The sequence below is a fragment of the Sporothrix brasiliensis genome (genome assembly GCF_000820605.1).
Source record: "Sporothrix brasiliensis 5110 chromosome Unknown Cont15, whole genome shotgun sequence".
NCBI lineage: Eukaryota > Fungi > Ascomycota > Sordariomycetes > Ophiostomatales > Ophiostomataceae > Sporothrix > Sporothrix brasiliensis.
The window spans coordinates 523,508-537,519 of NW_024467134.1; the positions used below are offsets into that span (position 1 = coordinate 523,508).

Sequence of the window (14,012 nt, forward strand, 5' to 3'; positions counted from 1 at the left end):
GAAAGTGTCCATGGCCAGTGGAAGGACGGTGAACATCGACGTCAAGGCTCATGAATGCAACAGTGTCCGCTTGGTGTCGGAATCTGCTTGATCAGGGCGTTTTAGGGCCTCAAGAAAGCTGCAGCGCGTAAAGTGGCTTGGCCGACACGCTGACACGCCCTGGCGCCACCGCCGACTCGCTGAACGCCCCGCTTTTTACAGCAGACGACGGCACCACCGCTGCCCATGATTGGCGGGGACGACCCGCAGGGTGTTCCTGCCTCTTTGGGCGCCCTGTCAAGCACATCCTCGCCAAGTGGATCCTTCTGCCCGTCGCGTCTTGCGGGCCCAGGCCATTACGGCAGGAGCGCCAGAGACCGCGTCGCCATAATAACATGGCTTTTTGGTGCTGCACCAAGAAAAACGATGCACCTCCCCTCGCTCCACACGACAGAGCACTGTTTTCACCCAGATCCTTTTCTTACAGCGTGTATTGTCTTTGATCCGATCATTGTCTTGTCATTGTTTGCTTGGGACTCTGCATATTGTCGTTCCTGTCCATTGCCAGCCAACATTCATACAGCGTTTGTTTACGTGAACAGTTTCTTTCTTTCTTTTCTTTTTACTTTTGTTTCTTCTTCTCTTCTTTGTATCGGACATTGATCATTGATGACACGACACGATTCGACACGCCTTAATCGACATCGATCTCGCGGCTGCCGTACCTCCCGACGACACACGGCCGACACGCCTCCTCTCGTCGCACGGCGGCAGCCTTCTGCATCTTTTTCTTCTTCCTGTCCGCGACACACGTAACGCGTAAACGTGTGTTCGGCACGCTGCCCGCCGGCCTGCCTCGACAGCCATGTATCTGCCGCGCTCTCTCGTCTCCAAGCTGTATCTGCACCTGCAGAACTCGCGCCACCCGCTCGCGCCGCCTGTCCTGATCCTCGTCGCTCTCGAGCCCGACGCGCTCTGCGCCTGCCGCATCCTCACCAGCCTGCTCAAGCATGACTACATCCCGCACAAGATCCAGCCCGTGGCGGGCTATGCCGACCTCGCCCGCGTCGGCCGTGAGCTGGTGGCGCCCATGATGCAGACGCGTGGCGGCAACGGCGGCGTCGTGGTGTGTCTGGGCGTCGGCGGCACAGTCGACCTGGCGACGTTCTTTGGACTGGAGTCGGACGACGACGACGACGACAACCTGGCGAGCGGCGAGCTGGCCTTTGGCGGCGTCGAGGTGTGGGTGCTGGACGCGCACCGGCCGTGGAACCTGAGCAACGTCTTTGGCGGGTTCCCGCTGGAGCCGGCCGGCGACTCGCAGACGGCTCTCGCGGCAACACCGACGCCGACGCTGTCGGGACGCGTGCCGCCGGGTGTCCGCAGCGGACAGATTGAGCGTGCCTACAAGCCCGGCAAGGGCGGCATGATTGTATTTGACGACGGCGATATTGAAGAGGACCTGGGCGCCGAGCGCGATGCGTACATGGCGCTGGCGGACATGCCCGAGATTGACGACGACGGCCACGACGATCTCGGCGAATCGAGTGAAGAGGAGGAGGAGGAGGACGACGACGACGACGAAGACGATGAGGAACGGCCACCAGCGCCACGCGCTGGCCAGAAGCGCAAGTCTTGGCTGGACGACGAAGAGGAGGACGAGGACGACGGCGACGACGACCGGCCACACCAGCGGCGGCGCAGCAACTCGTCGAGTCCCATCCCAGACGCGCCACGGCCCAAGTCGCGGCCACTCCTGTCCCTGAGGGGTCGCGAGCAGCCGTCGAGCGACGCCGTGGCCTTTTCGGACGAGTCGCGGCACGACGAGGACGGCGACGGCGCCTCTTCATCAAGACGAACGTCGGCGTCCAAGAAAGCCCAGAAAACCCAGAAAGCCCCCTCGGCTCGCACACTCCGTCGCCGTCTCCTGCGCCTCAAGCACGACAACGAGGCCATCCTGCGCAAGTACTACCGCATGGGCGCCTCCTACTCGGAGCCCATCTCGTCCATGATGTACTCGCTGGCCTCGGAGCTCGGCCGCGAAGACAACGACCTGCTGTGGCTCGCCATTGTCGGCGTCACCTCCATGGAGCTGTATGGCCGCTCGTCGGCTGGTGTCGGCGTGTCCGTCCGCAGCGCCGACACCAGCCGGCCCACCACGGGCTGGATGGGCTTGCGCGGCGCGCGCATCCGCCAGCTGCTGCGCGACGAGGTGCGCCGTCTCAACCCGCCAGACGCGACGCCGCTGGCCTTGTCCGGCGCCGCCAATGGCGCCACAGGGCGCTCCTCGCCCGAGATGGGCATCATCCCGACGACCGCCCGCAGCCCCGAAGACACGAGCATCCGCCTGTCGCCCGAGCCCAAGTTCTTGCTGATCCGCCACTGGAGCTTGTACGACAGCATGCTGCACTCGCCCTACCTGTTTTCGCGCCTCAAGATGTGGAGCGAGACCGGCCTCAAGCGCCTGCACAAGCTGTTTGCCAAGATGGGCGTCAGCCTCGTCCAGTGCAAGCAGAGCTACTCGCACATGGACATGATGCTGAAGCGCGAGCTGCGCGTCAAGCTGCTGAAATACGCGTCGCTCTACAACCTCGACGGCATGGTCCCCACCATCGACACGGACGGCAAAGACCGCGCCGGCGCCAAGGACGGCTGGGGGTTTGTGCGCAGCTGGGGCTGGCGGGCCACGCTGAGCGCCCAGGACGTCGCCGTTGTCGTTGGCGCGCTCCTCGAGGTGGGCAAGAACCAGGGGGCCGCCCCTGTCGCCGGTCATGCCAACGGCGGCTCCAACGCCAGCAACGCCAGCAACGGCACCGCTGCCGCTGCCGGCGACGACGACGCCCTCGACGACGACGACGAAAATGACCCGTCCGAAGAGTGGGTCCCCCGCTTCTGGGACGCCTACGACGCGCTCGAGAGCATCGAGTTCCTCAAGGACGGCCTGCGCACCGCCAAGTTCTTGCACCGCGCCATTTTCAACACGGGCACCGCCCTCATCAAGAAGAAGCAGATCACCCACCTGCACGCCTTCCGCATGTGCATCGTCAAGGACGGGCCCGACGCCGCCGTCTTCAACCACCCGGGCGCCCTCACCAAGCTGGCGCTGTGGATCGGCGAGGCGCTGGCCGAGCAGGAACGGGACGCCAACGGCCGCCTGGCGCACGGCGGCCGCGGTACGCCCTTGGTGGTGGCCTCGCTCAACGAGAAGCGCGGCGTGTATGTGGTGGTGGGCACCGGCGGCGGCGGCGGGCCGGACATGCTGGCGCAGAACCGGTCCGCGGCCCGCCAGAGACAAGAGGCGCGCGCCGCGAAAGCCAAGCTGCGCGAAGACCGGCGGCAAGCCCGGAAAGCCCAGCGCGACGAGGCCAAAGAGCGTCGACGGGCGGAGCGCCGAAGTGAGGAGAACGAGGGGGAGGAGGAGGACGAGGAGGAGGAAGAGGAGGAGGAGAGCGACTCATCCGAGTCCGACTCGGAATCCGACGACGACGACGACGTGGACGAGACGTTGGGCGAAACGAGCCGGGGGTTCGGTCTCAACCGGTTCGGCACCGCCTTCCAGGACGTCGTCGCCGAGACCAACACGCGCGTCCGCATCGACAGCTTTGAGCACTGCGTGGTCGAGGTCAAGAAGGAGGACCTGGGCGGTTTCCTGGAGAGCCTGAGCATGAAGGCCGTCGTGGGCTGAGAGACGGCAACAAAACGGAACGAAAGGGTTTACGCTACATGGGTTTTTGGAGTGGGTCGGGGTTTATATTGGCTGGTGTTTATTGTCTTTTGTGCAGTGTCTTTTACCGTCTGTTACCGTGTCTATATCTCTTTGCCTTTGTGTTTTTATTCTGTCCTTTTTTGTTTGCTGCAGCTGCATGCTATCATTGTACATTTGTGCTCTCTTTTACATCATTCTTGTTTGAGCGGTAGATACAGACGATGGACACAGAATGAATTACGCTTCATTGTTCTACTTAAAGGGGAGACGAAACCGTGTAGGGAAACAGAGTGGTGATGTTGTTGTTAAAACTCAGACACAAATAGAGAGGCGCCCCAATACGCACTCCGACCCAACCTCCGTCCAGCACTTAAAAGGCAAACCACCGTGCCAGCTCGGCCTTGACGGCGTCTGCGTTGATGTCGGCCCCGTCGTCCACCGCCCAGGCCACAATGCCGTCCGGCCGCACCAAGAATGCCTGCAGGCCACGCTTGGCCGCCACGTCTGGCGCGGCCAGGTAGTCGACACGGCCCGCGTACTCGCTGGCCGGGGCGACAAGGTCTCGGAGGGAAGCGTTGCCGCCCTCGGCCACGTCGACGAGCAAACCGTGGCCCGTCGCCAGGTGGTGGTTCAGGCGCGGGCTGTGGACGCTGTCGGCGCTGTTCTCGTCCTTGCCGTCGAGCACAAAATCGGGTGCGCTGAGGCCGACCAGCGGGTGCTTCTGGGCCGGGTCCGTGGCGGGGACGAGGTCGTACTTTTGCGACAGGCCCCAGAACAGGCCCATGAACAGGTTGGCCCCGTCGACCGTGTCGAGCGTCTGCTGCAACAGGGACCGCACGGACCGTCCAAAGACGTCCGGCAGGAACGCCATGGACTGGGCGCGCGACATCTCGAGCACCTGCGCGGCCACCGGCAGCCGCTCGGCGTCGTACGTGTCGAGGAGGGCCGTGTCCGCTGTATTGGTCGCCGCGCTGGTGGATGCAGCCGCCGCCTCCTGGCGCACGACCGAGGCCAGCTTCCACCCCAGGTTCATGGCATCGCCCATGCCCAGGTTCATGCCCTGCGCACCAAATGTCGCGTGCGTGTGCGCGGCATCGCCTGCCAGCAGCACACGGCCCCGACGGTAGTGTGTGGCATGGCGGCAGCGGTCCGTAAAGGACGTGGCCACGCGCAGCGCCGTGATCTTGACCTCGGGCACGCGCGTGACGCGGGTCAGGACGGTCTGCAGGTGCTCCATGGTCAGCTCTTGGCTGCGGTCAAAGGCGCCGCCGTCGGGGTCCATGAGGTACACTGTGTCGCCAAAGGCGCCCGCAATGTAGAGACCGCCGTCGGTCACAGTGAACCCGGGCGTGAGCTTGTCGCCGTTGGTGATGTCGCAGCGCATCGCATAGCCCGTAAGCTTGGGATCGGAGCCCTCGACGTGGAAGCCGGCGGTACGGCGGATGATGCTCTGGCCGCCGTCGCAACCGACCAGCCAGCGTCCACAAAGCGTCTTGGTCGTCTTGGTCGAGTCATCTGGCGCGTCGGTCGCTTCGACCTTTACACACTTGCTGCCCTCCTCGCTGCCCTCGACAATTGCTGTAAGCGTGTGGCCGTACAGGATATTGACGCCCAGGCGTGTGGCCCGTTCGCCGTAGACGGCTTCCACCGTGGCCATGGTCGCTGGTCCCGGCACCATGCCCGGCCCGTTGACACGGTATTTCCAACGCCCAAGGTCCAGCTTGTTTGCGTCAAAGAACATGCCGGCAAAGTGGCCACCGAACTGCATGCCCTCGGTCTTTTTGAACAACCGCGTCGAAGCTGGCGGGCCGTCTTTGCCGCCGGGGCCATTGCCACCTGGACCGCCCCGGCTCTTCATCATGCCTTTGAGGTTGGCCTTGTCGGCAGGGAAGACGGTGTCCAGCAGGCCGCGCCGGGACAGGCACTCTAGCGTCAGCGTGTTGACGCCTCGGAAGCCCAGGGGCGCGACCTTGAAAGGCGACTCCACGCCGCGCGCGGCGTCACGCTCAAGGACGAGCACGGAAGCGCCGCCGAGAGCTAGCTCACCGGCCAGAAAGAGACCAACGGGGCCCGCACCCGCGACAATGACATCGTAGGTCTTGGACATTGCAATGTGGGGTGGGTGCGTTCGAGCGTCGATGTTGTAGGACACAGCAGTTGTGGTTGTGACTGTTGTTGCTGGTCAGTGCATCATTTGTTGGCTTCGGCGACTCTTCTTCCTTTATAGTTTCAGAGCACCGCACTCGGGGTCGTCGTCCATCGTGCATTTCTCGTTTATCGGGCCCGTGGCTGTTGTTGTCGTCGCCGTTCTTCAAGCCCGGACGATGCTATTGTCCGTCGGTTGGCTGGCTCGGGCGTTAGCAACTCCCGGGCCTTGTTTTCCACACCAAAAGCTGGCACGCGGCTCCTGTCAGCAATTGTTGACGATTGTACCCTGTTCCAGCCTTTCTGGTCCTTCCTCGACATTCTTCTTACTCGTTCCTCCGTCTGACCAGGCTGCAGCCATCTGGTGATTCCACGAGAGACTAGGGAAGCCGCTGTGTGTCCTTCCGGTCGCTTTCAGAGTGGCCCTTTCGACCCGATCAAATCGACTCCGCTTCATTCTGCCACGGAAGTCCTTCCTATGTGGCTGTGGGCGTAGATGACGGCGTCAGTATTCTCAAGGCCGCTCTCTGGTCGCTCTTTCGTGTAGCACGTGCGTGTGTGATACCATGCGAGTAGGCACCGAGCGGATTGAAGCTATCGCGAAAGCGGACGTTGACCGAAGTTTCTTGTCGCCCGACAGATTTTGGGGCTCCCCCCTTTTGCTTTTCAAGCTCTGCATCGGGGCTTGGCTCCTTCCCTCTTTGCCCGGTCATGCAACCTTGGTAGACGATGACATACGGAAGGCACGACTGGGCGATGCCACGCCGCCATTCGAGCCTCAGCTTCGTCCCTGCCCAGTTGGCCGACATGCCGATCGCACTCCAGCTATTTCACGGAAAGCGAATGGTAAGAGACGAACATTTGTGACAATAGCGGTGTTGGCACCGCGTACACAGCCTCACCAAGTGTGTTTTCCGTCGGCAGACCATAACGTCGTGAAGACAGCAGACAGCCGTTTGCTGTCGCCTCTTTTACGTCCTCTTTCCTGTTTGGGACAGTGGCTGAGTCGATTGCCGTCTCTTGCCTGCAGTACAGTTGGACTCGCGCTTTCCCTTTCATGAGGGCTTATTGACGTTGGACGGGGTTTTTTACACCAGTTTCTCCCAACTCTATTGCTCCTTCCTGTCTTTGTCGGTGTCGCACGTAGCAAAATGCATCGCCATGGCAGGCACGAGAGAATATATAAGTCGGGAAAGCGCTACCTCGGGCGCCGTTTGCCACAGAGAAAGAGCAAATAGCACCGCGGCAGCCAAGAACAGTCCAGGCACGAAACTGTTCGTCAGTACGACGCACTTCTTCTACTTCCGTACCTTTCTGACATTTTCCGCGGTGTTTCGCGCCCACCCTCCAGGGTCAAACGCCCCCCTTCTTACGCCTTGAAACACCTTACCGATCGGAATACGTGGAGGCGCCCGTGTTCGATCGCAGCCCCTCGATCGCGCCTGCCTCGCCATTCTTGTGCTACAGAAACCGCTTGCCAACTGTCAATGACCGCAACAGCGCGATTGCCCCAAACGCAAATTGTGCTTCTGCTGTAGGTCATTCGTTCTTTCCCAATTGTCGCTGACATTAGTGCTCTTGCCGCCTGCACAATTGTGCCCACCTCCTGGCGCTTGTGCTGATATGCTCATCGGCGCCTTCCATTTTTACGACTCCTGCGTCACACGCCAAGACAAAAGTCACCAGCTAACTGTTTAGAAGCGGCCGCAGCAGCCGGCCAGTGACATAACGGAAATTAATAGGGGCAGGAGCAGACGTAATAAGACCAAAGCCCAAAGCCCAGAGCCCAAAGAAAAAAGAAAATTGAAGGAACGCAACGTGAGACTGCACAAAAGAATCGCCGGTAGACACCGTCAGAGCAAGTAGGGTCCAGTCCTTACGACACAACATAGTATTTCCACATGTAAGTGATTGACCGGTCCCAAACCGGCCCAGAACGGCCCAAAAAGACCCTGCGTCGCCAGTCGAGTCCCGAAACAGCACCATTGCCCGATTCCGTCCTCCAAGCGCCGCGGCCTGGTCTGAAAATGGTGACACACACGACCTGTGGTTGGATGACGTTGCTGCTGCACACCTTGCTGTTAGCTCGACTGTGTATCTTACTCCTGGCGCACAGCGCACCTTCCATCTGGCGGCGGATCGTTTTGGCGGATCATTTTGGCGCCCATTTTACGCTACGGCGAATGCGGCCGGTCCCTGTGGCTGCCAGTGGCCTGGCCGCTCAGTGGCTCTTGCTTCGCCCTTCCCCTCCCCGCACACCGTCTGGGTCGCTCTTGCTGCCTCTATCAATCCCTTCCGCAATCGTGTAAGACACCTCTTCCAAGGGAAAGAGCCCCTCTATTTCACCCTCCCTCCGTGCTCCCTGCTCCTGTCCCCCCTTCTCCCGCCTTCCACTCCCTGCCTCCTCGTCTCAGATCAGGAACGCACACACAACCTCTTCACAACACGCAATCGAATAGTAACCGGTAAGACGACGACGACGGGCTCCCTTTTCTCACCGCACGCACGTTCTGACTAGCCCGTGCCTCCTACCATCCATCATCTATCTCACTCGTGCTGTCGGCCCCTCCCCTCTCCTGCCCCAGCCTCTTCCACTCTATTCTATTTCAGCCTTTGCGACGGTATAAACGCCCCAGCAAGCAAGCAGCCAAAAAAGTACGGGCAGCGCAGTCCATCACCGTTTTCCTTCCCCTCTCCAATTTTTTTTGTTGCTCTCGCCTTTCGACTCGCCAGCGGTTCTTCCTACTGTCTCTTTGCGTGGTCGCTTACATCTGTGCCAGTTTCCCTAGACGATTCCTCGAGATATCCCCCCCCACCCCCCCCGCGACCTTTGATCGATCACCATCGCCAACGACCGCGCGTGCCAACGATTCAGGTCCTTTGAAAGATCTCTCTCGCCTCCTCCGAACGCCTCCCACCTCCTGCCGCCCCGGAACGTCACCGGCTGGCTTGGCGCAGCGCATGACCAGCAGCGTCGTGAGATAGACCGTCCACCTGCCGACGGTGTTTTCTATACAGACAAGAACGATACAAATAAATTCACATACGAGACGACAAACGGCATAATTACATCAAATAGACAAGCCACAATGGGCAAATCGTACGTGTCTCGCCGCCTGGCCCCTGTGTCCGGCGACCCGTCGCATCGTTGTGGTCGTGTGCGCGTTTGGCGGGAGACACCGCCGGGCGATGGCCCCGCGCTGTCGCGCGACACGCCAGAAACCGCAGACTGTTCCCCACACCGCCCATCACCCCAAACCATGTACTGACATCGTTGGCCTTGCGCCCTACCTCCTCTCCACAGACAGTCAAAACTTTCCCAGGAGCAGCTGGCAGAGCTGCAAAAGTCGACACATTTTGATAAGAAGGAGCTGCAGCAGTGGTACAAGGGTATGTCGTTTCTCCACGTCTCGCTGCGCTCGCTGTTCCCTCGATCGACTTGACGTTTCCTCGCCGCCGTGCGGCCCTCGTCTCGCCTCGTACTAACAGACCCCCAAGGCTTCCTCCGCGACTGCCCCTCGGGCATGCTCACCAAGGACGAGTTCCAAAAGATCTACCGCCAGTTCTTCCCCTTTGGCGACCCTTCGAGCTTCGCCGACTACGTCTTCAACGTCTTTGACTCGGACAAGTCCGGCACCATTGAGTTCAAGGAGTTTATCGTCGCCTTGTCGGTCACCTCCCGCGGCAAGATGGAGGACAAGCTCGACTGGGCCTTCCAGCTCTACGACATTGACGGCGACGGCAAGATCAGCTACGACGAAATGCTGAAAATTGTCGAAGCCATCTACAAAATGGTAGGTCTCGGTCCCCCTCCCCCCCCCCCCCCCCGCTCCTTTGGCTACACTGATTTTTTTTTACTGTCGTTCTGTCGTTTGCTAACTGTCCTAGGTTGGCTCCATGGTCAAGCTCCCCGAGGACGAAGACACACCCGAGAAGCGCGTCAAGAAGATCTTCCGCATGATGGACAAGGACGAGAACGGCAGCCTCGACATGGACGAGTTCAAGGAGGGCAGCAAGCGCGACGAGACCATTGTGTCCGCCCTGTCGTTGTACGACGGGCTGGTGTGAGCTTTGAGGTGTGCGGTGTGCGCGGGGAAGCGTGACTACCGCGGCAAGAGGGAGGGGAAGAACACGAAAGAGAATGGGCGTTTTATTTTCCATGATTTTTATTTTTGGCTGTTTTTGTTTTCAACTATTGTCACCTCTTTCCACCAAACTCGTGTTGCTATTCTCGGCACGCCGCTTTTCACAAAATGGGCATCCCTTGAACGTTTTCCTTGGCACAGGCTCTTTTGGTTGCACGTCTATTTTTGCCACTGCTAAGCAACACGCCCATTTGTGTTTATTTTGGCCCGGCAGGACCTGTGTGACCCTGCAGAGTACGTGGCGACATGCCGTACACGGGCTCACGTACGTAACGAGCTCATTCTTTTCTTTCTTGGATGTGCGCTCGCGGGCAATGTTGTAATGTTGTCGCTCCGCTTGCCTCGACGAGCGGGTTACCATGCGGATTGCATGGACCATGTGCCACGAGCACAAGCGTTTTGTCCATCGGGTCACGACATTGCACAAGGAAACAAAAAAAAGGTACCCGAGAATAGTGTATTACTTGCTAGAACGTGCGTTATACCAAAAACAGCAATACACTCAACAAAGATATCCAAAGCCAAAACGAAAGAGCAAGGTAAAATAACCAACACAAAAACAATTATACAGAAAAAATAAAGTTGTCTTCACACCAAAAGGGGGAGCAATACAAATGCCCATGCCCCCATCCCGGAAATAAAACAAAAACACACAAAGTAGGGAATCAACAGAGAAGAGACAATACAATAGAACAAGGAAACTAGACAAACAAAGATGGCCGGCCCAAGGCTGGCAGGTAGGCAGAGGCACAGGCACAGGCACAGGCACAGGCTACCGTCTAGCTCGACGTCGCGCCGTAGGCCTCGGCCACCTCCTTTTTGAACTTGTCCAGGATGCCGCGGCGGTTGAGCTTCTGCGCGGCCGTCACCAAGCCGTTCTGCGGGGTCCACTCCTCGTCGGACACGACGACGCCGTCAATAATCTCGATGCCGGACAGGCCGCCCTGGCGACCGGCGGCCTGCAGCTCCTTGAGCACGGCGGACTGCAGCTTCTTGTTGTGGGCCAGCTCCTCGAGGCTGGTGCCGCTGATGCCAATGGACTGGGCCAGCTTCAGCAGGGCGGGCTCGGCGGGGACGATAATGGCAATGGGCTTGGCCTTTTGGGCGTCGGCGTAGCAGCAGATGTTGGCGACGACGGCGGCCGAGCGGTAGATGGACTCGAGCTTCTCGAGGGCAATGTACTCGCCGTTGAGCGTCTTGATCAGGTTCTTCTTGCGGTCAATCAGCTTGAGGTGGCCGCGGCTGTCAAACTCGCCAATGTCGCCCGTCTTGAGCCAGCCGTCGGCGGTGATGGTCTCGGCGGTCTCGGCCTCGTTCTCAAAGTAGCCGGCCATGACGCTGGGGCCGCGCAGCCAGACCTCGCCCTGGGGGTGCGGCTTGTTGGTCGAAAAGTAGCCGGCGTCGGGAAAGTCGACCAGCTTGGCCTCGACCGAGGCGGGCATGGCGCCCATGGCGTCGGTGGTCCACTCGGCCGGGTTCTGGAGCACGCCCATGGCGGTGGTCTCGGTCAGGCCGTAGCCGCTGATCATGGGGCAGATGGCCATCGAGATGAACCGCTGGGTGTCCTTGGCGACGGGGCCGCCGCCGTTCATGCAGAGCTTCAGGCGGCCGCCCGTGGCCTCCTTGATCTTCTTGAAGACGACGGCGTCGAGGATGCCGGAGCCGGGCAGGCCCGTGGCCATGAGGTTGGTCTTGGCCCACATGGCGCCCCAGAAGAGCGAGCGGACAATGGGGCTGCCGTCGTTGACCTTGGCGATGATGCCCTTCTTGACCATCTCCCAGACGGCGGGGACGCCGACGAGGATGCTGGGGCGGAACTCCTTGATGTCGCCGTTGCAGTTGCGCACAGACGCGTCGGACAGGGTCTTGGGGTTGCCGTAGCCCATGGTGGAGCCCCAGAAGAGGGAGGCGTTTTCAAAGACGTACTCGAGAATGTGGGCGGCGGGCAGGTAGGTCAGGAGGCCGTCGCCCGGGCCAATGTACGGCTGGACGACAACGCTGACGCCGGCCACGGCGGCAATGACGTTCTTGTGCTTGAGGGGCACGCCCTTGGGGGTGCCGGTGGAGCCCGAGGTGTACATGATGCAGCACAGGTCCTCCGGCGAGGGGGGCACGGCGTCGACGGGGTTCGCCTCGCCCAGCTTGAGCAGCTCCTCGAAGCTGCGGACGGTGATGTTGGGGAAGGCGGCCTTGAGCTTGTCGACGTGCTCCTGCTTGACCTGGTTCTGGTCGTTCCAGATGACGTGGCGGATCTCGACGGCATCCTTGAGGACGTTGGTCAGGATGGGCAGCAGGTGGGGGTCGAGGAAGATGGCCTTGGCCTTGGTCGCGACCATGGAGTGGCGCAGGCCTTCCTGGCCGAGCGTGTCGTAGGCGGTGACAATGGGCATGGACTGGGTGGCGGCGCCGTGGGAGAAGGTCAGCCAGTTGGCGCTGGTGGCGGCGAAGATGTGGACGCGGTCGCCGGCGGTCAGGCCGAGCTTGCGGAAGCCGGCGCCGATCTTGCTTATGCGGCGGAAGTACTCGTTGTAGGTGATGTACTCGTAGCTGCTCAGCTCAAAGTAGGTCCACTGCTTGTCGACGAGCTGCTCCTCGCCGTCAATGACCTTCTTGATCTTCTTGGTCTCCTGGTGGGTGCGCAGCAGGCGGCGCGAGCCCATGGCGTTGGCGTCGCCATGCTTTTCGACGGAGGCCTTGCAGAGCTCGTAGACGGTGGTGATGTTGGGGGCGGGCGTGCCGACGATCTCGGGGACGGCCTTGGGGTGGCGGCGGATGGGGGTCTCGCCCTCGACAGGCTTCTGGCCGGGCACCTCGACGGAGAAGGGCGGCCGAGCCGAGACGCGCGGCGAAGCGTGCTGGATAACCATTGTGGAATGTGGAATGGGGAATGTAGAGAGGGTGGTGACGAGCGTAGGCAGAGAGAAGCTCGGTCAGGTTCTGTGTCTCCTCCTGGCAGTCAGTCTAACCGGGAGAAAGGTCTTCTGTTGTCAAGTCAGTCAATGCTCGATGTGAAGCTGCAGGCGAGCAAATAGAAGAGGGAAGAACCGGCGAGCGGCGGTGAGGTAACACGGCAGACCAAGGAGGCCGACCAACAGAAAAGGGCGAAGCGTGCACGAGAGAAACGTGACTTTGGCTAAAGGGGTATATTGCGCAGGGTGAGGATGGTGACAGGGCAAGGTCGAGGCAAAGGTCGTGGATGTGGAACGTATGAGTGTGAGAGAGGACGAGAGAGAGGACGAGAGAGAGGACGAGAGAGAGGACGAGAGAGAGGACGAGAGAGAGGACGAGAGAGAGGACGAGAGGACGATGAGGGCAAAGCAAGGCGAAGGAGACAAGACAAGGGATCCCCAAACGATAGGAGCTCGATTCATAGAAAGACTGGGCGAGGCTGCATCCTTGGTTGATTCCTTACCGTTTAATTTTACGAGCTTTGTCAGAGGCGCGTTTGGTGCCTTGTTTTCTCGGACTCTGCGTTTCTGGGTTCTGGGTTCTGGGTTCTGGGTTCTGGGTTGAGTTTCTGAGCTGCTGCGACTATGAGACCTAGCACGGCAACGCTGCGACGTTGTTGTTCGGGTAGCAGAATGGAGAGTGAAGGCGAATGGCGGATCGAGACGAATACAAAAGTAAGATGAGCAAGTTGACGACGGATGTCGGCAAGCAGGGGAGGAGGGACAAAAAAGAAGAACGGAGGTGAGAAAGCGTCAGAGGTAGAGAGAAAGGAGGGCCGATCCGAGATTCTCGTGAGAAGTTTGTTGAGCTCAATGGAACCATAAGGCAGGAGGAAAACGGAGGGCTGGAAGGCTGCTGTGGGCAGGGGCAAGAGCGACCTGCTGAAGTGGCAGGTGCGGTTTTGGGCTAGAAAGTCGGGGAAGGCGCAGCTGGGGAGGGCGCGTTAGCCCAGGAGGGAAAGAGCGACTGCACGTCACAGAGGTCTTTTCTACGGGGTAATGTTGGCTAGTATGGCTCTATGGGTACGTTTTGCGAGCTCTCAGTGGCCAAAACATATGCCGTACGGCACACAGTATATGCGAGGAGGT

The 14,012-nt window shown here is 60.2% G+C and overlaps 4 protein-coding genes across 4 annotated transcripts; 2 read left to right on the forward strand and 2 right to left on the reverse strand.

Annotated features, from left to right (window-relative positions):
* Window positions 1-844: 844 nt before the first annotated feature.
* On the forward strand, window positions 845-3,664 carry SPBR_05598 (cell division control protein 45; the record flags this gene model as incomplete). Its single annotated transcript, XM_040763861.1, has 1 exon — window positions 845-3,664. One exon carries the CDS (start codon window positions 845-847, stop codon window positions 3,662-3,664), a length of 2,820 nt encoding a protein of 939 aa, XP_040621960.1.
* Window positions 3,665-4,055: 391 nt separating this feature from the next.
* Window positions 4,056-5,792, reverse strand: SPBR_05795 (uncharacterized protein; the record flags this gene model as incomplete). Its single annotated transcript, XM_040764058.1, has 1 exon — window positions 4,056-5,792. One exon carries the CDS (start codon window positions 5,790-5,792, stop codon window positions 4,056-4,058), a length of 1,737 nt encoding a protein of 578 aa, XP_040621961.1.
* Window positions 5,793-8,919: 3,127 nt separating this feature from the next.
* Window positions 8,920-9,898, forward strand: SPBR_06087 (calcium sensor NCS-1; the record flags this gene model as incomplete). The annotated part of the gene is made up of 4 exons (XM_040764349.1): window positions 8,920-8,988; window positions 9,139-9,220; window positions 9,320-9,624; window positions 9,719-9,898. The coding sequence occupies 4 exons, from the start codon at window positions 8,920-8,922 to the stop codon at window positions 9,896-9,898; spliced, it is 636 nt and encodes a 211-aa protein (XP_040621962.1).
* Window positions 9,899-10,754: 856 nt separating this feature from the next.
* SPBR_05702 (long-chain acyl-CoA synthetase) lies at window positions 10,755-12,842 on the reverse strand (the record flags this gene model as incomplete). Its single annotated transcript, XM_040763965.1, has 1 exon — window positions 10,755-12,842. One exon carries the CDS (start codon window positions 12,840-12,842, stop codon window positions 10,755-10,757), a length of 2,088 nt encoding a protein of 695 aa, XP_040621963.1.
* Between the last annotated feature and the right edge of the window lie 1,170 nt (window positions 12,843-14,012).